Below are 20334 nucleotides of genomic sequence, written 5' to 3'. Positions count from 1 at the left end.
GTTCGCCCACACATGGAATACTGCTCTCATCTGTGGGCAGGGGCACCCCAATACCAGCTTCTCCCTCTGGACCGCATCCAACGAAGAGCGGCTCGAATTGTTGACTGCCATGCAGCGTCTTTCGGAACGGCTTGACTCCTTGGCGCTGCGTAGAGATGTAGCCTCGCTCTGCATTTTCTATCGCATGTATAACGGGGAGTGCTCCGAGGAATTGTTCGGATTAATCCCTGCCGCTTCTTTTCGCCATCGCCCTACGCGACAACATTACCATCTTCATCACTTGGATGGTTGGCAGTCCTCAACTGTGCGTTTCTCCAGAAACTTCCTGCCTCGCACAGCCAAACTGTGGAATGAACTGTCGCCAGCGGTATTTCCGGACCGATACGACCTACAAACCTTCAAGAAAAGAGCGTACTCCCATCTTAAAGGCCGGCAACGCGCTTGCAACCCTTCTGGTGTTGCGGGTGTCCATGGGCGGCGGTAATCGCTTACCATCAGGTGATCCGTCTGCTCGTTTGCCTCCTATTTCATAAAAAAAAAAAAAAAAAATGATATTTTGCGATGGCGACGATTTTCCTACCATCTTAACCTGGAGTATCAGTGTAAAAACACTACAATAATCAACGCATATAGACGGGAGTACCGAACTGCGACCTTGGTCCGGTTCACATATCTCTTTTTCGCTCTGACTCATAGCTGCGTCCTTAGTAAGAGGTACGGCAAACCACCTTCTACGAGATCAAACAGGCCTCAACGTACGAAGACTAGGAAGGTCGCAGTCGGTACGCCCGTTTATTAGCGCGTTAACCCATATATGCCCATAACTGGTTTTAGCAGCTCTGTATACTCCTTGAGCCTTGAGGTTACAGGCTCATCTCATTCTTACGGTAGTCTGGCCCTAAATTGTCCACGTCTGTATACGCGATGCGCTGTGTATGCGATTTAGTATCTATCTATGGATACATCACGTACTGTTGGTAAATAAGTTAGTGTGAACGCCACGGCGCGGCGGGAACGCAACGTATGCGCTCGCGACATGTGCGGGCACAATGGGGACATTCTCATGGACTCGGTCCGGTAAGCTGCTTGCGTGACGTCAGGGGTGCACACTGCCGATGCAATTACAACGCTATCAAGTTTTATAGAGCGGCACTCTTTTGTACACTGCTCTTGGATTAGGCTTCTATAAAGAATCGATGTTGGCTGGATGTATTGACGCAATTAAACAAAATTAGTTAAACTTTTACAAGTGGCAAAGTATAAATATTGGTAACCGAGCAAGCGGAAGGTTCCAAAATTGAATCACGGACGTAGCGAGTAGTTCGAAAAGTGGAATCTTGAGCGTTGCAAGGGCTTCAAAGGTGCGAGGGTTAAACAAACTGCTCCCGATTGATACACACGAGGAAAATACTAACTATAAAACATTACAAATCAAACCAAGTTATTTAAATGAAAAAGTACCAAAGTTTGCAAGTCATCCCATCTACAACATAGGTATTAAAATAAAAGTCAGCAAAGATAAATCTCAAAACAATTTCGTAACGCAACGCAAATACGCCGGCTTATAGGGTATAGGTGCATTATAATAGGCGACTCGATCCGGCTTACCGGGCCGTAAGCGGTTCACGCCGTAATCCGTGTAAAACAACAGCCAAGTTACACTGTCACGAACTTTCTATAGCCGATGGAAGTTAACCGGTTTTAATGTATTCGTAAATTTTATCCTGCTAATCGATTTGAGCTACGAAATTTCAGAATTTTATTTGATTGTTAATCATTTTAAGCGATCTGAAACTTATTAATGATAAGTTTTAACATACCTCCCGTAGGTACAACTTATTATTAATAAGTAGGTACCTACTAAGGAAAGACAATGAGTGAGCACTCTACGTTTAGGTACCTAGTACCTACTCATTTCTCGATAGTAATGAATAAAATTAATCATACACCTGTTATTGTTTGTGAATAAGATATATGTATGTAGGTAAGTACTTATGTAACGGTATTAGAATGGTACCTACTTGACCAAAAGTTATCCAGTTTTTAAAGAGATACTTACTACCAACTTGAAATGAAAATGTGTCCTTTTATCCTTGATATTAAAATAAGAGACTGATTTTTTATGTAGTTATTTGACACGAGATTAATATTTCCCGCAACAGCAGTCCAGCACGAGCGCGGGCCGCGCAAGCCTAAGCTGCACGTGGGCGCGCTGGCGCTGCCCCCGCCGATGGCGCACGCACACAAGCCGCACGCGCTCAAGCTGTCACCACCCTCGCCGTACACAACGCTGCCGCAGACTTTCAACTTCCAAGTAAGAACTTCGTGGAACGTACATATATAGCGAGGCAAGTGATGCGGTCGCTCAAGCCGTCGATGGCGCACACACACACACGAGTCGCAAGCCCTCACGCTGGCGCATCTCTTGTCCTGCCCTCGCAGACTTTCAATTTGAATAAAGTTTTGGGAAAGGGGTACAAAATATAATTAAAATTGTACCAAAACTGTAGAAATTCAATAAAATAATTTTTTTCACCACACCAGCTCGGAAAGGCTTACTTTGCACTTCAAAAACTGATAAGAAAGTTGCATTTTATCCACATGTGAGGCAAAGTAATATTATGAAAATTTTAAGTTGTTTGCTCATGTTGGCTGTTGGATGATAAATATTTAATAACATTCATTTGGATTTGAAATGATTTCATTTTGTTTGATGTTTTACAGTTGGTATTTTCCTTGCGTAGGTGTGGTGAAATAGTACATTTCGATGCTAGTGCGGAAGGTATGTCATTACTTCACGAGTACCGAGATATCTTGGCACGAGCCGCAGGCGAGTGGCAAGACTCGGGACGAGTGAAGAATGACATTTCCGCACGTGTATCGAACGACATTTTTTAATACAGTTGCGAAAAAATAAGTAAAATATTGTTAATCGTACACTAAACCAAAGTGGTAACAGTGACAGCTCGCTTAGACGTCGTCTTTAAGTATATTATATCTATGGGCGTTTGGCAGCTATTCCGTTCCATTCAGACAACTTATTAAGAACGGAATTTTAAATATTCAATATTAAAAAATAAACGTGTTATAATGATGAAGAGGTAAGTATTAAAATATGAAATATGTATATTTTTCACATTCTTACATTAACAGTAGGTTTTTCTGCTGATTACGACGTTTAAAGGAAACTAATATTAACACTCATCAATAAGTAGTCGTGAATTGGAACAAGTATAAATTTAAAAAAATTGGAAAAGTAAAAAGCACTAGTTCGAGATAACCAACTTTCCGCACGCTAAACAGCTACGTAAAGTAGCACTTTTTGAGCAACTGTATTAAAAAATTTTTTGTTTCACTCGGTGGCAAAATTTGTTTAACCCTTGTGCCTTGAAACCCTCGCAACGCTCAAGATTCCACTTCTCGAACCACTCGCTACGCTCGTGGTTCAATTTTGGAATCTTTCGCTTACTCGGGTATCAATATTAGCACGAGCGGTTAAACAACAACTTTGCCCCCTTTTAAAACAAATAACTATTAATCTTCATGTCATGTCGAGATATACATCCATGGAACTTTATTTGCACACTTAAATTTAGCTGGTCTCAAGGCTCACGTATTGTATTGTACAGTTCAGTATGAGTAGCAGCATGAGTGAGCCAGCGCCGCTGAGCGCGGCGTCGTCAGCAGGGTCAAGCGGCGCTGGCGGAGCAGGCGCCGTCAGTCCGCTGCCGCTGGTTCCCGAGCCGTTCCTGCCGCCGCCGCCGCTGCTGCACATGCTCATGTCCAGCGACAAGTGCCAGGTGAGGACTTGTGTGTTCAGTGTGACGTGAGCGCCGTGTCAGCGGAACGGGGGCCGTCAGTCCGCTGCCGCTGGTGCCCGAGCCGTTCCTGCTCATGCTCATGTCCAGCGACATTTGCCAGATGAGGCTACTTACTGTTACACATACTTACCTATTCCTAGATGAACACCAACACCACGACCGTTGAAAAGATAGATAAAAGTTCCTACAGTACAGTCTTTAGTCTTTCAACCGCTATTTATGCTGTTTTACATACGTTTTATGTTAGAAAATGATTACAGGTGACTGTAACCTTGAGGATGAGACGTTTAGATCTCGTATCTAAAGACACTGAAATATGTAAATGATCAAATATGCGTATACCTACCTATGGATGAATTTTGCATAATACATACCTGTTCTTATTGCCTTTGTTAGGAACTGATGTGGAGCGCTAAGCAGCTGCAGCTCCAAGGCGACCCCTCGCTCCTTCGGCCTCCGCCGAGCGCCTTTGGTGCTCCGCTGGCGCCTACATGGGAACTTTTACAAGTAAGTAAACATCCATTAGGCTCAACTTATTCATTTATTCACACAACGTTGTACGTAGACGCAGTCAGCATCAAAAGAAGCGTATCAAACAGGCTATACGCGTCGAAAGTCGGTAAAGTATTTACTATTCTCTGGTAACAGAAAGACATTATGTCTTAACTACCTAGCTGTAAGTTCCTATAATTGGCTCCCTGTAACTTATATTACAATGTTTATTCTTTAATGTCACAGCTGTTGGATCTCCAAAAAAATTAAAGATATAATAAAAAAAGCAATTAGACTATGACGTAGGTAAATTATTATACTTTAGAACGGGAACTGTGGAGATACTTATCGTATACCTCTATTTGGTAGGTAAGTATTCCAAGATGACAGATACTATTGATGTTGACTGTACCTACACCTTCTTGCCTGTAAATTAAGACCGCACCTACGATTGATTCGCCTAAAGCAAGGTGTTGAATATTGTACCTACTGCTTGTTTCCGTCCTTTTTTGTGTTGAAGGTGACCCAAATTTCACATCGAAAAATATAAAAGTCGGAATAGTTGTCTAACAACTGCACGATACCTAAAGTTTTAAGAGGGTGTGTACATTGACATTTGTAGGTGGCTTTTTGACTCAAGGGGCGGGCGAGCACTTCCGATTGGGCGGCCGAGGGGTGACTTCTCGGCTTGCCTTGACTTTCCCCGCCCATTCGATACTACGATACACGGGTTGAGGTTAACTTTTGAACCGCGCTGTTATTCTTCTTTAATATACTTACAATAATTTAGTGTTAAACAAAGTTGTAAATTACAATTTAAAAGAAAAACCAAACTTTGATAGCTCAGCTGGATAAATGATAGGACCGGTGTTAGTGCTACTGCTAAATTCCAACAAAAGATGAGGCAAGTTTGTAGCTTGTATTACTGTGGTGTCTCCTAGTAGGCGACGGTATTCATTTAACTACCTACTCGTACTTAAATTATAGGTAAATACAAAGTAGGTACCTTCATAGAAAACATCCTTAACTGAGGTACAAATATTCATGCTCAATATGAATTACCCACAGGAGACGAGCGCTCGGCTGTTATTCATGGCAGTACGCTGGGTGCGGTGCCTGGCGCCGTTCCAGGCGCTGACGCCAGCAGACCAACTGGTGCTGCTACGCGCCGCATGGAAGGACCTGTTCCTACTACACCTGGCGCAGTGGTCGGCGCCGTGGGATCTGGCGCCGCTCTTGGCTGCACCGGCGGCGCGCGCTCGCTTGCCGCCCGACCCGCTGGCCGATCTGGAGCTCAACACACTGCAGGTATGATGACGTTCCAGGCACTGACGCCAGCAGACCAACTGGTGCTGCTACGCGCCGCTTGGAAGGACCTGTTCCTACTACACCTGGCGCAGTGGTCGGCACCGTGGGATCTGGCGCCGCTCTTGGCTGCACCGGCGGCGCGCGCTCGCCTGCCGCCCGAACTGCTGGCCGATCTGGAGCTCAACACACTGCAGGTATAGTGACGTTCCAGGCGCTGACGCCAGCAGATCTACTGGTGCATTAGCACCGGTGGCAGCAGCAGGCGCCGGTGGCGGCAGGGGGGGCGAGAAACTACCCTCATTTATGGCATTATTGTCAAATGATGGGTTGCACACAACACTCACTACGTCATTCGCTAATGGTTCGTCCACACTGTCCACCGATGTAGTACCCAAAACAGTTTTCCAGCTTGTAGGCACTGACCAACCACAATCACGGTTAAAATCGGTTCGGCGCCTGCGCCGAGTCATCGGGCGCGGAGAGCTGCGGCCCGCAGTCTGCGCCGGTCCGTTATCGTAAACGCAAGCTCCTGATGACACTCCTCGGTACGGAGTGAAACATGTCGGTTGTTTTTCGACTTAAAATACGTGAGTGACCCGTTTTTAACATATTTAATATGTCTGTGTCTCACGGAAGTTTTTGTTAGGAATGTGCTTATTTATTAACAAGCTGGTACCAATTTTTTGCAGGAAATACTATGCCGTTTTCGGCAGATAGCGCCCGACGGTAGCGAGTGCGGCTGCATGAAAGCAATCGTGTTGTTTTCGCCAGGTTAGTTTATTTTATAGTATTTGTAAAACTAACTAGCTAGGCATTTGTTTTTAGAATTATGTTATTTCTCAATTAAATACTTCTTGTTTTTATACTTATTATAAATATAAAGGTATATTTAACTTTCAGATACTCCTGGCTTGAGTGAGACGCAACCAGTAGAGATGTTGCAAGACCAGGCGCAGTGTATCCTCGCCGACTACGTCCGCACAAGATATACAAGACAACCAACGAGGTATTCAATTATTTTTGTTGAAGACGTACAAGTAATAAGTAATTACGATAAAATTTGGTTTATTTGAAGTCCGGGCGGAAATCACTACTTCAGCAAAAAAAAAAGGAAAGATTACGAAAATTCCATAAGTACGTTTTCTTAAGTCAGAGTAATATTTTTACGGTGAAATTGCTCTTAAAGTCTGTCAAGCCATTTCCATCAGTAGAAAAAAGCGGCAAATTTAAAAAAACCGGGCAAGTGCGAGTCGGACTCGAGCACGAAGGGTTCCGTACCATAATGCAAAAAACGGCAAAAAAAAAACGGTCACCCATCCAAGTACTGACCCCGCCCGACGTTGCTTAACTTCGGTCAAAAATCACGTTTGTTGTATGGGAGCCCCACTTAAATCTTTATTTTATTCTGTTTTTAGTATTTGTTGTTATAGCGGCAACAGAAATACATCATCTGTGAAAATTTCAACTGTTCGTGAGATACAGCCTGGTGACAGGCGGACGGACGGACGGACGGACGGACAGCGGAGTCTTAGTAATAGGGTCCCGTTTTACCCTTTGGGTACGGAACCCTAAAAAAGTAGGCGCGAAGGGGTATTGTCCCATAGAAAATTAAAATTTCACGCCTTTTTCTGACAAAGTTGTTTGACCAGCTATATGTATATGATACATAATTGGGAACTGACAAAAAAAAGCTAACTATGTTCTAATTAAGTCCATTTCGGAGATAATCCATAATTTATTTTTTTCCTATAAGGCCTCTACAAGCGTGTACACTTGCCTTAGGGCCGGCTTACATATTGATTAGTGTTTAGAATGAGTTCATACATTTGCTACTAAACTTAAGTACAATCTCGGTCGATTGATGTACGAAATGACATTGATATGTCACAGATTTCAATTGTTTGGTTGAGTTAAATGTAATGCCCGTGTTACAACAACGCTATATGCTACATTTAATTACTTTTTAAACAAAAAAAAAACAAAAAAGAAAACAAAAAAATTTTTTTTTTTTTGAAAATTAACTATGCCATTTAGTTCTTATAAACGTATTTAACTATACCCCGAAGTTAACGGAATTCAATAAAAACACGGTGTATACCTACAGCGTGACCTTAGCCATTGGACAAACCCTGAAATCCCACGTAGGGTTACTTCTAAGAAATGCTCTAACGGTAATATTTTTTTTATTAGAACAAAAGATAAAAAAATAAATTATCAAACAAAAGTTATTTTCAATAATCGACAACAAAAAGAAACATACTGTATTAATCATTGGCAGTGCTTTTGACCATTTGTTTGAAAATGTGCGGCAATGATGACATTTGTCAAAAGTCAGAATCTTACGAATGTCAATAAAAAAGATAATCAAAACGGTCGAAGAAAATTTATTACCTCAGGAGCTACTAACACATACAGGTTGCTCCAAAGTAATAAAATCTTAATTTGTTAATTTCTTCGTAACCGCTACAACGATTGTTATGATACTTTGTATACTGGTTCTAAATACCCTAATGCATATGTACTTTTCGGCTTTGTCCAATGGCTAGGGACACCCTGTATACCTATAGGTAGGTATCTTCTTTAGCACTTATACCTTTTGCCCCTACGTATGAAAGCGGTCAATATCGCGATAAACCGTCGGATGAGATCAGCGCTCGACAAATCCGGGGAAGACATTAATCAAATATACCTAAGTGGCGGCGCGTCAAACATATCCATAGGCAGACCGGGGCTAATTTGGCTTACATATTTCCTTTACAACTCTGCTCAAACGTCCAAAAACAGGCAAGCCGGTGGGAATCGACTTTTATGGTCGCGCCGCCAGGTATACCTGTATGTCTGAGTGAATGTTCTTGGCTGACCTATATGATAAAGACATATGAATTGCCCGCAGATTCGGGCGCCTGCTGCTGTTGCTGCCGTCGCTGCGGGCGGTGCGCGCGCGCTCCATCGAGCTGCTCCTCTTCCGAGACACCGTGGGGGACGTGTCCGTCGCCACCTTGCTCCACGACATGTACCGGTATGAAGCAGAGCGGTCAGCAAGCTATATTTACTAGTACGGCTTCGCTTATTTGGGCGAATGTCGTTTGACATTTTTTTTACCAGACGGCGGCGCCAGCGTATCGTTCTACATATATTCTAAGTATCGTTGTCTTGTATACCGGACAACGGCGGTCAACGGGTTAAAGGAATCACCGTGAGGAAACCCGACTAATTCCGATAAGGCCTAGGTTCTCCTTTGGGTTGGGCAATCAGATGCTTTCGTTAAAGCCGCGTGCGTCAATTATCACTTTAACTGCCAGCGCGAGCTACGAGCGTAACTGATAACGTGATTTTATTTCCGTTAGTAGCGAAAAGTGCCCGAGCAATTCTCAAAAAGTTTGTACATTTCGATCACATCTTAGATTTCTCAAAAATTGGTATGCTGGTAGAGTATACGAAGCTGAACAACTTCCACCACATTTCCCAAAATGTCCCAGAAAGTTTCTAAGAAACATTCCTTTTTTGTTACCAAATGTGTAAGGAAACGGGAAAGTTTTATAATAACTTTCTGGGACAATTTGGGAAATATGGTGGAAGTTGTTCAGCTTACCTTTACCAGCATACCAATTTTAATAGAAATCCAAGATGTGATCGAAATGTACAAACTTTTTGAGAATTGCTCGCCTACGAACATACGAGTAGAACTCACCTAACGGATGGGTCGCTGGCAGTGAATCATGAATCTAGTATGAGCGGCATCGTCTTTTAGACTAAGGTCGTTAAACAGATTTAAAAAAATATAAATCTACTATAACTGGATCAGGCATGAGGGGGAGGGAATGACCGAACGGGATAGTCTCTGTATCTTTCAGTAGAAGTAGCAGTGAAAGCGCAATTATTGTTTGTCGTTGTCACAGTCTCACTTACAACGGTAACAATATTTATACCTATAACATTACCTATACTATTTCTAGTGTGAAATAGTTAAAGATCAATTTGTTTCTACAGGATGCAGCCGGCGCCAGCACCGGCCTTTGGGCCGCCGCACCCTCCTCCTACTGATCATTGCGCCTCTCCTTAGATTTGAAGACAACAAACTGATTTTCTTCAGAATCATTCAGTGCGTGACACCGTGCTTCGTCGTAGGTAGAGATGCACCGAATATTCGGTTACTATCCGGTATCCGGCCATTATTTTAATATCCGGCCGGGTACCGGATAGACCGGATAGTAACATTGCTTGATTTCGGAGTAAACAAATGGGATCTAAGAAACAGTCACGGTCATAATTATAGGTACCCGTTTATTATTTGAAAACAATTTAAACATTCCATTTACTTGCACGCGCACTCATTTCGAACAGAAATGAGTCCGCGCAAACGTTAACTACGACAGGTCAAAACTTGCACAATACGCACCTAAAAAACCGAAATGTAGGTATAGTTCCGCCGGCCGAATATTCGGCGGCCGGATACCGAATATGCGGTATCCGATATCCGGCCAAACAACTATCCGTTGCATCTCTAGTCGTAGGCTTGTAGCATAAATTGTGGCGCGCAGCTTTCTGTCATCATAAGTAATGGCAAACTTGGAGGCATTATCAGGAGGAAGATTCTATTTCTAATTTAACAATCTGCTTCTTCAACTAGAAATGTCACTGTTGACAGATGGTATACTACTGCCGGCGTATTATAGATGGCTTTATCCATCTTTATCCACGTGATAAAATAACTGTCACTGTTTAACACCGTGGGATAGAAAGTGAAGGACACCGTTTTGACTAGACCAAGCAGTATCATGGTTGCATTTTTATCACCTGTCATGCCATGCGTCACTTTCACACTTACATATTTGTTAGAACGGGACAGGCTTGGTGACAAATGATAAAGAGCTGACCATCTTAGCCCTACTGATTAGACCTCATTGAGTTGTATCATAATAAGATCAAAACAATAACAAATTGTTAAATTCGAATCAACCGCCATGTCGCACGAATAATATGAGGACGAACAAGCTACAACGCGATTAATATCAAATCAATATCATATTTTAAAATCTGAATTCGTCTCCTTGACGCGCATGCAAGTCATATACGTTGCAATTGTTAAGCATTGGTTGTAGAAATTGAAAATTCATTCCGATGAGATGAGGCGTAGGAAATGGCATGATAAAGTAATAGAAACAAAAACAGCTGAATTGTATTGTATATAAAGATAGGTTTCTAAATGGTGTTTGTTATTTGAAATTTTGAGATTATTAGGAAACTTAACATAGTGCTGTAACATAACATAAAATCCACCGATTTAAATACACAGTTGTTACAGTAACTCGATATTACATGACTATGTTTTATCGACTCACTGTAACAACTGTTTAGGTACATTAAACACGTTTATAAGTTTCCTCTACTTATGTATAATTAAAAGAATGTCTAGAGACTCTAGAGGTACAGATGTGCATAAATAGGTAATTATTTTCCATCGTTTTTTCACGGAAACGTACGAACGTGTCTTTCTATTTCAGTCAGTCTCTGCACAAAAAGTACCTACATGAAATTGACTGAAGTAGCATGACAAATACGAACGTTTCCGAGAAAATACGATGGAAAACAATTATGCACAACATCTGTACCTAATATAAATTATTAAATAATGTGTCAAACATATCATGTACCCTTTATCTCAGAGTTTTTGCACTGCATTTAATAGTCATTTGTCTAGTTAAAAGACCTTCTAGTCGATGTATTTCTAGTCATTAAAAAAGAACTACTTACATATGTTAATCGTGTTATGTACATATATAAGATTTATCGTAATATCTACATATAGTTATAGACGTAACCTAATAAATAAATATTGATTACATACCATGGATAACAGTTAAAGATACCAACGTAGTGTAAATATGTTTAAAACATAAAATGTACATAAATCATTCAAACGTTGAAGTTTTATTTACCTATTTCTACTCCCATCAAACATCTAATATCATCTAATTAATTTGTGCACATGTAGTAGGTAAGTACCTACATATGTTATAAATTATTACTTTATTTTAAACCCACGTCAGTGGCAAGTGGCAAACAAGCATACGTTCTGTGATAACGCAAAGCGTGGCAAAAACTAACTGTTGTTATTGGTAAATATTTTTTACATGCGATTGACGATGTGAACTGTCAATAAATGTTTCACTAGTTATGGTCTAGCTAGTGAAACATTTTGTTTTGGTTTGTAAGTTAAAAGTCAAATACTGAGGTTTTTTACTTGTACGGAAAGAATAAATTGATTATAATATATGTACTTACTTAACAAAAAGAAACATAAGTTAGGTATTCGAAGGATTTATTGTAAATAAGTAGTTCTTACAAAAGTAACATTAAATACAAAATATTAACTAATGATAGTTGTCCCATCGGCATTAGGTACTCAACATATAGTATTTTTCACAAAAAACAGAGGGAGCCTGACAAGCACATAGGTCACTTTTCACAAATGTAAACATGCAATCAAGATATTTTATTCGGACATATTTACTTTTCCAATAGACCGTATAGCTTCTACGGTAGACAGGTCAACTGAATCGTCTTCAATAGGTTTTTGTTCCTGCTGTTTGGGTACCTCCGTCTTTGGTTCTGATCTAGGAAAATCCAGTTTGGCCCAGGCACCAGGTTCTGCTTTCTTCAGCTTGATTTCGACTTTTGAAGGCAGCATTGATGCACTACTGTTCTCAATGCTTATGACCTGCAAAATATATTGCATTTTTTTATAAGTAATACCTTAAGATAATTCATTCTAATAAATAACGTTTTTATTATTGTTATTTGTTTTTATTGTTTTGTTTTTATTATATGTTGTAAGTTAAGAAAGACTTCTCAAAAGGCTTTTATTTACTAAATGAAAATTGACTCCTACCACAGAGATGCATATTCAACTTCTCAACATTTTTTTTTAAAACTAATTTTACAAAAGTTTGTAATATTATATGCAGTTTCAAGGATATAATAGCCTTTCATAAAGGTCTAATAACAAAAATTATATACAATATACTTGAAAAACGATATAAACTTACATCAGGGTTTTTGTTGCGGGAATGATTTCGTGTATTTATAATTTTGTTTATTGTAAAATACTTAACAAGTATGAATTTTAAATAGGTAGTAAGCTCCAAATGTGCGTAGAAATGTTAAAATAGCATCGGTTTTTACAGTTTTTGCCAATTTTTTGGCTAGTGTAAAACATTCCCGCACCAAAAACCCCAATGTATGGATATATATATTTTTTAGATAATAATATAATACTTACACCACGAAGTTCAAGGTCCAATTCAAAAACTGCATCTCCCTCTTCTCTAAATACCAATTTTGTGTTCAATCTGATGGGGTTTAGCTTGACGAAGCTCAGTGTGGGGTCGTACTTCTTAGCGTACACGCTCACGATGACGTAGTCGGGCGTCTGGTGCCAGTCCCAGCGACATTTCACTGTGCCTGCAGCAGGGCCCTACAACAGATTACATTTTATTAAAATAGTGTAATTGTCCACTAAATTAAATGTTAATATGTACCTATGTATGTGCCCAGCAGTGGGACGTATATAGGCTGAGTTATTATTATTATATATTATTATGTATGTATGTGTTATGTTGTATAATTATCATTTCACCAACTTAAAATGATATTCTATGTCCCACAAACTTACTTCTTTAGTCCATTTATGAGAGCCTGTAGTGCACCCCGGCTGACTTAAGAAAACATTGAAGTCAGTTGTCCTCTTCTGACAACAAGACCAAAATTTCAGACCCTCGTGGAATATGGGACAACCTGGATGATAAGTGCAGATTGTGTCATTTGTCTGAGGACCTTCATATGATGTAGAACACCCACCATTCTTACAACTTGTACCAATGGTCACATTTCTGCAATTATATTGGTATTTAGATATAATGTTATCTTAAGAATCTAACTGGTTAAATATCCTTCAGTTCCTAAACTTCCCAATGGTTTAAGGCAGTGGTCGGCAACCAGCAGCCCGCGGGCCGCATGAGGCCCGCCTACCTCTCGCTTGCGGCCCGCGAGCCTCCCTGGCTATTTTGTATGTAATACTGACGAACGACAATGTCTGCTAAAGTCACATCACAAATATTATTACCAAAGTGCGGCCCGCGTCATCTTCGTTAACTACTATGTGGCCCTTGGCTGCTAAAAGGTTGCCGACCGCTGGTTTAACACTTTCGCAACCAGGCAAAATTTCAAACAATACCCCAGAAACCGACAGTACTCGCTAGTCGGGCAACGACGTGCAACTCAATGCCGCACGCCGCGAACCCGCTAGTCGGGCAAGCGGCGGACGCTCAGGGCTGTGACAAGTAACTTTCGTATAAGTACGTGGATAAAATTAAATCTGCTGTCTCATCTGTTTAGGCTCCCCGTTTTGTTCTTCTCCTAATTCTAACTCCTATTGATACATACCCGTGTATGCAATTTCACGTAACCAACTAATAAGAATTTTTATTTTGTAATCGCATTAGGTAAAGTAAATAAAAATACAAAGTGAAGTAATAAAATATAATAATCAACTGTACCAACTTTTCGACCACATAATAATCAGAAGAGTTACAATTTTTTCTGTTAGTGGCAGTGGCAGCCCTGAGGTAGTGAAGATGCAATGCTTGCCCGCCTGTCGGGCACTTCGGCGTCGCGTGTAGGTTTATAGCTCTTGCCCGACTAGCGGGTATGCCGGCATCTGAGTAAAGTTTACGAGTGCCCGAGAGTCGGGTACGCGGTGTCGAATGTGTTAAGGGATACAAGGGAAATAGCAGAGCCTACACCTAAAATTTATACCTTGATTTGATCCTAAAATGTATACCTTGTTTTGATTCACAATGTGTTTGGATTCAAATTATTTTTGTTTTATCTGCAATCGGCTAGTATTTTATAGGCTCAGATTTTCTGATATTATAAAATGAAGCTTACTAATCTGAAAATTTAATATCTAAGCACCTTAGGATATATAAAATGAGATTATAGTTTAATGACATCTTGAAAAGATCTAAGGAAAGATAAAATTCTTGTAAAATGTTTTATAAGTCATGACTATAATGATTGACCAAAAATAACACATAGTTATAATAAATTACTTTGAGGAGTTTTATCAAAGTAACATAGAAAATGCTTTGACTTAGAGGTAACTTTTCTGCTGACTTTATATCATTTCAATTCGATTTGAGGGGATGATTTGGGTCACAGTTGTACAGATAATAGAGACTAAGAGAACTTAGTGAATAAATAATATAATATCATCTTGATTATTAAAAACTGCATAGAGATCTTCAAGATTTGATAAGCCAATAATTTACACTTTTAGAATTAGTACTCAAAAAATAGTTACCCGTCATCAGCTGCAGCAACTGGTTTTTGTGAATTCTGGACAAGCTGTTTGAGTGAATCAGCAATATGAGCTTCAAGTGCTACCATAGGAGTGTCAAAAGGAGGCCGAGTCAGTTGCGGCCCAACTATTGGGGCTCGTACTTCTATCACATCCTTTTTCTCAAGCTCTTTGTCAAGAGCTTTCTTTTCTGGTTCTGGCGGTTTCTGTAATTTGGGAAAGAATAAATTGACAAGGGAAAGTTAACCCGATAAAAGGTTTAGCCGTGCAATCTTATAAAAATACTCACCACATTTGAGTGCTTCGATAGAGTGCAACCTTTTATATTGAGGAATTCAGTGAAGTCCACACTCTTTTTGTTACAGCATGACCATCCTTTATAGGCGTCGTGGAACACGGGAGCTCCCGGATGATGCTGACATTCATCTATAGTTAAAGATATTGTCGATTAGCAGGTATTTCAAGTAATATTAATAACTACAAAGGGAACACACGAGAAATTTCTGGAATTTTCTTACCTTTGTCATTTTGATTTGGGTCAAATTGTTTGCCACAACCACGGTTGTAGCATTGGACTACATTTTTGTCTTCAGGCATTTTCGACGTTGCTTTTTCAACAGAAGATGTTTATATTTAATAATATTGGAACAATTATCGCAAAGCGACCGAAATACCGAAAGTACGCACATGAAACTTCAAGTCTGTGATTTCTGTGAAGTGACAAATTGACAATGACATTGAATGACACTAATGACAGCTACAGAACATAGACGGTAGGATCCCATAGACGTGCTATACGTGTACGTCCGTGAGGGACAGAACATACGCAATGCGCAATGCGAATTATGATGGTCGAGTTTATTTACTGCCCACCATAACCCTGGCCTAAAGAGTATAGTATGCCCTAATCCTTGTACCCATATTTTCTAGCCGTAACAAACTACCACACCGCACCACGACCTTGATGCGCCGCATGGTGAGAGTGAGAAAGAGATATTTAAGTAGCTAACACACTATCCCACCGCACCAAGGTCATTGTGCGATAGTGTGTTAGCTACTTTAAGGCCCCAGTACACAATGGGCCATCGCCGGCCACTCCAAGGGACGCAGCCATGCGGTAGAATGAGATAGCAATATCACTTGCTCCCTCTAACGCATAAATGCGTCCCTTGGAGGGGCCGGCGATGGCCCATTGTGTACTGGGGCCTTTAGAGAACTCTAAACTTACGGCTTGTCAACATGAATCTAGTATAACTGGATCAGGCACGAGGGATGGGGGGAAATGAACGAATGGGATAGTCTTAGGCCAAGCGCGCACCACGACTTTTTGTCGCGCGATAATTTAGTCGCAGAAATGTAACGTATATCTTTCAGTAGGAGTAGTTATTCCCCACCGTTTTAGTATGGTTTATGTTTGTGATGGATAATAAATAAACCCGACCAATCATAGTATCGCATTGCGTACGTTCTGTCCCTCACGGACGCACGCGTATAGCACGTCTATAGGATCCTACTATCTATGCTTCTCGGAGTTTATAGTCGGTCAAGCAACTTTGTCAGTGGAAGATGGAGCGAAATTCAAATTTTCTATGGGACGATAACCTATAATTACTTTCCTCTTTGCGATAACTCTTTATTTTCTACTGACGGACGTTGTTTGACAGAGTATAATTATAACTTGTCAAATATTTTGCATGAATAGAAAAAGATTGCACAAATGGAATGCACTTTTTAGCTAGACTTGTAAACGTAACCCATAAACAAGTGTTTCCGGTTTGTTGTCATTTATGTCATTTTTGACATTTTTGTTCGTGTTTATTTATTTTCTATAGATTCGGCAAACCGGTAGGCAAATATAATTGCTGATGCTGTTTCTTCTTCAAAAGATAAATACGGTAAATGAACACGATCCCAAAACAAAATGACACCTTTGTTGAAGATAAGCAAGTCTATATTCATCTTTATTGCACTTACTTTTGCTTCTAAATGGGCATACCTACATTACTTTTACAAGAAGGAAAAGAAAAAAGCGCCAAAAGAAATACACGAAGTTTTGATGTTTTCTCATGGACTCGGAGAGCTACAAAGAAGTAAATATTCAAGATGCGTCGTTACACAGAGCATGGACCGACTGTTATATTTTGTAAACTCCCCAAGAGACACGTTGGACATATGCATGTACGTTTTGACTAATCTGGATTTGGCCCAGACAGTGTTAAAGCAGCATTTGAAAGGAGTAAAAGTTCGTGTAATAGTTGACGCTGACATGGCGTATGCTTCTGGTTCTCACATAAGAAAATTGGAGAAACAAGGTATTCCTGTCAGGTGGATGAAATCAACAAATCTTATGCACCATAAGTTCTCATTGATAGATGCGTCGAACGAAAACCAAGCTGCTGTGCCGGTGGTGATAATGGGATCTCTCAACTGGACCAATCAAGCTTTGAGTGGCAACTGGGAAGATGTTACGGTCACTTCACAAAGGGAAATTGTTGACAAGTACAGACTGGAGTTTGAACGACTTTGGGTTCTATTTAAACCAATAGTAGATAAGTATTAATGTCCCATGCACAAACACATTGCTAGTAGGGTCTGTGCGGAAAGAGAAGAGTTGTAGAATGTATGGGCTCCCCTACATTTCACGACCCTTCTCCTTCCGTACAGACTCTATTGTGGAATTGTTGTGCTGGCAGAATATATTCAATTATTAAAAAAAATAGAAATGTTAGAAAAACAAAGAATAGAACTATGCCAGTTTTTAAACACTTGACCCTGTGCGGCACTCTGACTGTAGGTTATGATTCTATTACTTATTAAGTACTAAAATAGTTATAAGTAAATAATAATGTGTTCAATGGGCATTAAATGTGTATTAAAGTGCTATTTTCTAAAAGGTGATCAATGAAACTCAACATATAAGTATATTATCTATCAAAATAATTGTAAGTCATGTTATAAAATATGTATTATTGTGATGACTAGTTTCTTGTGATTGAAGGTCTGTTGTGATTTAAGAAAATCTATTATTTTTACTGTTGTACTTTTGTAAGTTGCACAGTGGCGTTCAAAAGTGCATGGATAGATGTCAACCATAGTGCCTTAATATGACGGTTCTTATTCTTTATTCAGACAAACACTAGGTATAGGTTTACAGCTGTAAACATTGTTGAAACATCTCCATGCACTTTTGAACGCCAGTATACATCAAGTCCACTAAAGTAGTGTAGTAAATTTTGTAAGTGCATTTACATACACACATTTATTACATGAGTTTGCTTATGTGATAATGCTGATTATAATAGGGCAGAGGGCATTTACATTACCATGACCTGCTATCACAGAACACATTAATAAGGTAACCTTATTGTGTATTCCGTGCCTGCTATCTTTAAATGTGCTTATTATTATGTTCCCTTAATATGACCCCTGATAGACTGTTCAATTTATTACTTAAATACGAGAGAGTCTGGCTATAATGCTCAGCAAAATGTATGGTACTAACCTACTAACATTCTAATTTCCCGTCTGATTAAGAACCTTTTGGGGTCGGACCCGTGAAACTGCGTTTTTTTTATTGGAATAATATAAATATAAGTACCCATAGTAGAAGAGCCGGCCGCAAATTTTCTAACGGACTTGATACCACGATGAAATGCACAATGGTTTCCCATAAAAGTGATGCTAAGACCGAATTCGATAGTCTGCCACGGCGGAACTTGCCGAAAGTACGAAAAAGAAGGCCACTTCCGGTGCGAAAAAAGGGGGCTGATTTAACCCATCTGATACCGAAATAATAGTAATGGCAGCAGTTAGAAATTTACATGTAGACACAGAAAAGCGAAGTCTGCCAGTATTTTTTTTGCCGGAAGAGCTTGGCAGACGCTCTCAAAGGTGGCCACCAGGACCCCTAATTTAACCCATCTGATACCACCATGAAACCAATTCCAGTCGGTAGGTATGAACCCTCATGTCAGGAATATATAAGTCTGCCAAGGCTTTTCCTGCCGAAACACCTTGGCAGACGAGATTATAAGCAAGATGACCATACATAGATGACGAGATTATGTGAGCAAGGTCTTGGCAGACTAATATATTCCTGAAATGAGGATTCATACCTACCGACTGGAATTGGTTTCATGGTGGTATCAGATGGGTTACTATACGGTAACCGATGGTCATCTTGCTTATAATCTCGTCTGCCAAGGTGTTTCGGCAGGAAAAGCCTTGGCAGACTTATATATTCCTGAAATGGGGGTTCATACCTACCGACAGGAATTGGTTTCATGGTGGTATCAGATAGGTTGATGTAGGGTAACTGATGTACACCTTGCTAACATAATCTCGTCTGCCAAGGTGTTTCGGCAGGAAAAGCCCTGACAGACTTATATATTCCTGAAATGAGGGTTCATACCTACCGACTGGAATTGGTTTCATCGCGGTATCAGATGGGTTAGTGTACGGTAACCGATGGTCATCTTGCTTATAATCTCGTCTGCCAAGATGTTTCGGCAGGAAAAGCCTTGGCAGACTTATATATTCCTGACATGAGGGTTCATACCTACCGACTGGAATTGGTTTCATGGTGGTATCAGATGGGTTAAATTAGGGGTCCTGGTGGCCACCTTTGAGAGCGTCTGCCAAGCACTTCCGGCAAAAAAAAATACTGGCAGACTTCGCTTTTCTGTGTCTACATGTAAATTTCTAACTGCTGCCATTACTATTATTTCGGTATCAGATGGGTTAAATCAGCCCCCTTTTTTCGCACCGGAAGTGGCCTTCTTTTTCGTATTTTCGGCAAGTTCCGCCGTGGCAGACTATCGAATTCGGTCTTAGCATCACTTTTATGGGAAACCATTGTGCATTTCATCGTGGTATCAAGTCGGTTAGAAAATTTGCGGCCGACTCTTCTACTACCATTGGTATCTACTATCTGTACTGTATCTGGCACTGGTACTAGTAGTACATTTTCTGACGAAGTTATCTGTCTCCGAGAAACATTTAAAAGTAACAATAAAGTGAAGTTACATTACTTACATTGAAATAAAAGTGTTTTTATAGTTCATTGCACCTCTCTAGTTACTTAAATTAAATATGATTGATGGGTCTCGTACAGATGTAAGTAGAAGGTATTTTACCTGGCATGTGTTGGTACCGAATACATTTTAATAAATGACTATAATGAGGGTAGAAACATGTCCCGTTTTTCCCCTGAGGTATGTATGTGCCATGCATCCGTGGTGCCATGTACTTCCCCGTAAATACCCTGTTCGTTACTGCATTCTTACTTGCTCCACTTACTTATGGATCTCTAAAAATGCTCACTACATATCAATCATATCATCTTCTACGTGT

The 20334-nt window shown here is 40.2% G+C and overlaps 4 protein-coding genes across 4 annotated transcripts in view; 3 read left to right on the top strand and 1 right to left on the bottom strand.

The window, feature by feature from the left end:
• The window catches only part of LOC134790240 (protein dissatisfaction-like), a 28743-nt gene extending 26399 nt beyond the window's left edge, over window positions 1-2344 (top strand). Inside the window, exon 2 of the mRNA XM_063761073.1 lies at window positions 2163-2344. Coding sequence (XP_063617143.1) covers window positions 2163-2344 — 182 coding nt within the window. The remainder of the gene's footprint in view (window positions 1-2162) is intronic.
• A 423-nt stretch (window positions 2345-2767) lies between these two features.
• On the top strand, window positions 2768-9714 carry LOC134790154 (protein dissatisfaction-like). Its single transcript, XM_063760997.1, has 8 exons — window positions 2768-2782; window positions 3630-3800; window positions 4218-4328; window positions 5382-5621; window positions 6311-6392; window positions 6522-6627; window positions 8515-8640; window positions 9612-9714. The coding sequence occupies exons 1-8, from the start codon at window positions 2768-2770 to the stop codon at window positions 9682-9684; spliced, it is 924 nt and encodes a 307-aa protein (XP_063617067.1). The 3' UTR covers window positions 9685-9714.
• Window positions 9715-11931: 2217 nt separating this feature from the next.
• On the bottom strand, window positions 11932-15687 carry LOC134792050 (cysteine and histidine-rich domain-containing protein morgana). Its single transcript, XM_063763171.1, has 6 exons — window positions 15501-15687; window positions 15272-15408; window positions 14986-15188; window positions 13297-13513; window positions 12904-13098; window positions 11932-12342 (listed from the first exon to the last, which is right to left on the bottom strand). The coding sequence occupies exons 1-6, from the start codon at window positions 15577-15579 to the stop codon at window positions 12118-12120; spliced, it is 1056 nt and encodes a 351-aa protein (XP_063619241.1). The 5' UTR covers window positions 15580-15687; the 3' UTR covers window positions 11932-12117.
• A 1105-nt stretch (window positions 15688-16792) lies between these two features.
• Window positions 16793-18823, top strand: LOC134792036 (uncharacterized). The gene has a single exon (XM_063763161.1). It carries the CDS (start codon window positions 16904-16906, stop codon window positions 17540-17542), a length of 639 nt encoding a protein of 212 aa, XP_063619231.1. The 5' UTR covers window positions 16793-16903; the 3' UTR covers window positions 17543-18823.
• The last annotated feature ends 1511 nt before the right edge of the window (window positions 18824-20334 follow it).

Source organism: Cydia splendana, chromosome 1 (genome assembly GCF_910591565.1).
Source record: "Cydia splendana chromosome 1, ilCydSple1.2, whole genome shotgun sequence".
Taxonomy (NCBI): Eukaryota; Metazoa; Arthropoda; class Insecta; order Lepidoptera; family Tortricidae; genus Cydia; species Cydia splendana.
Note: the sequence above shows the minus strand (reverse complement) of the source record. Positions and strands in the feature narration are given on the sequence as shown.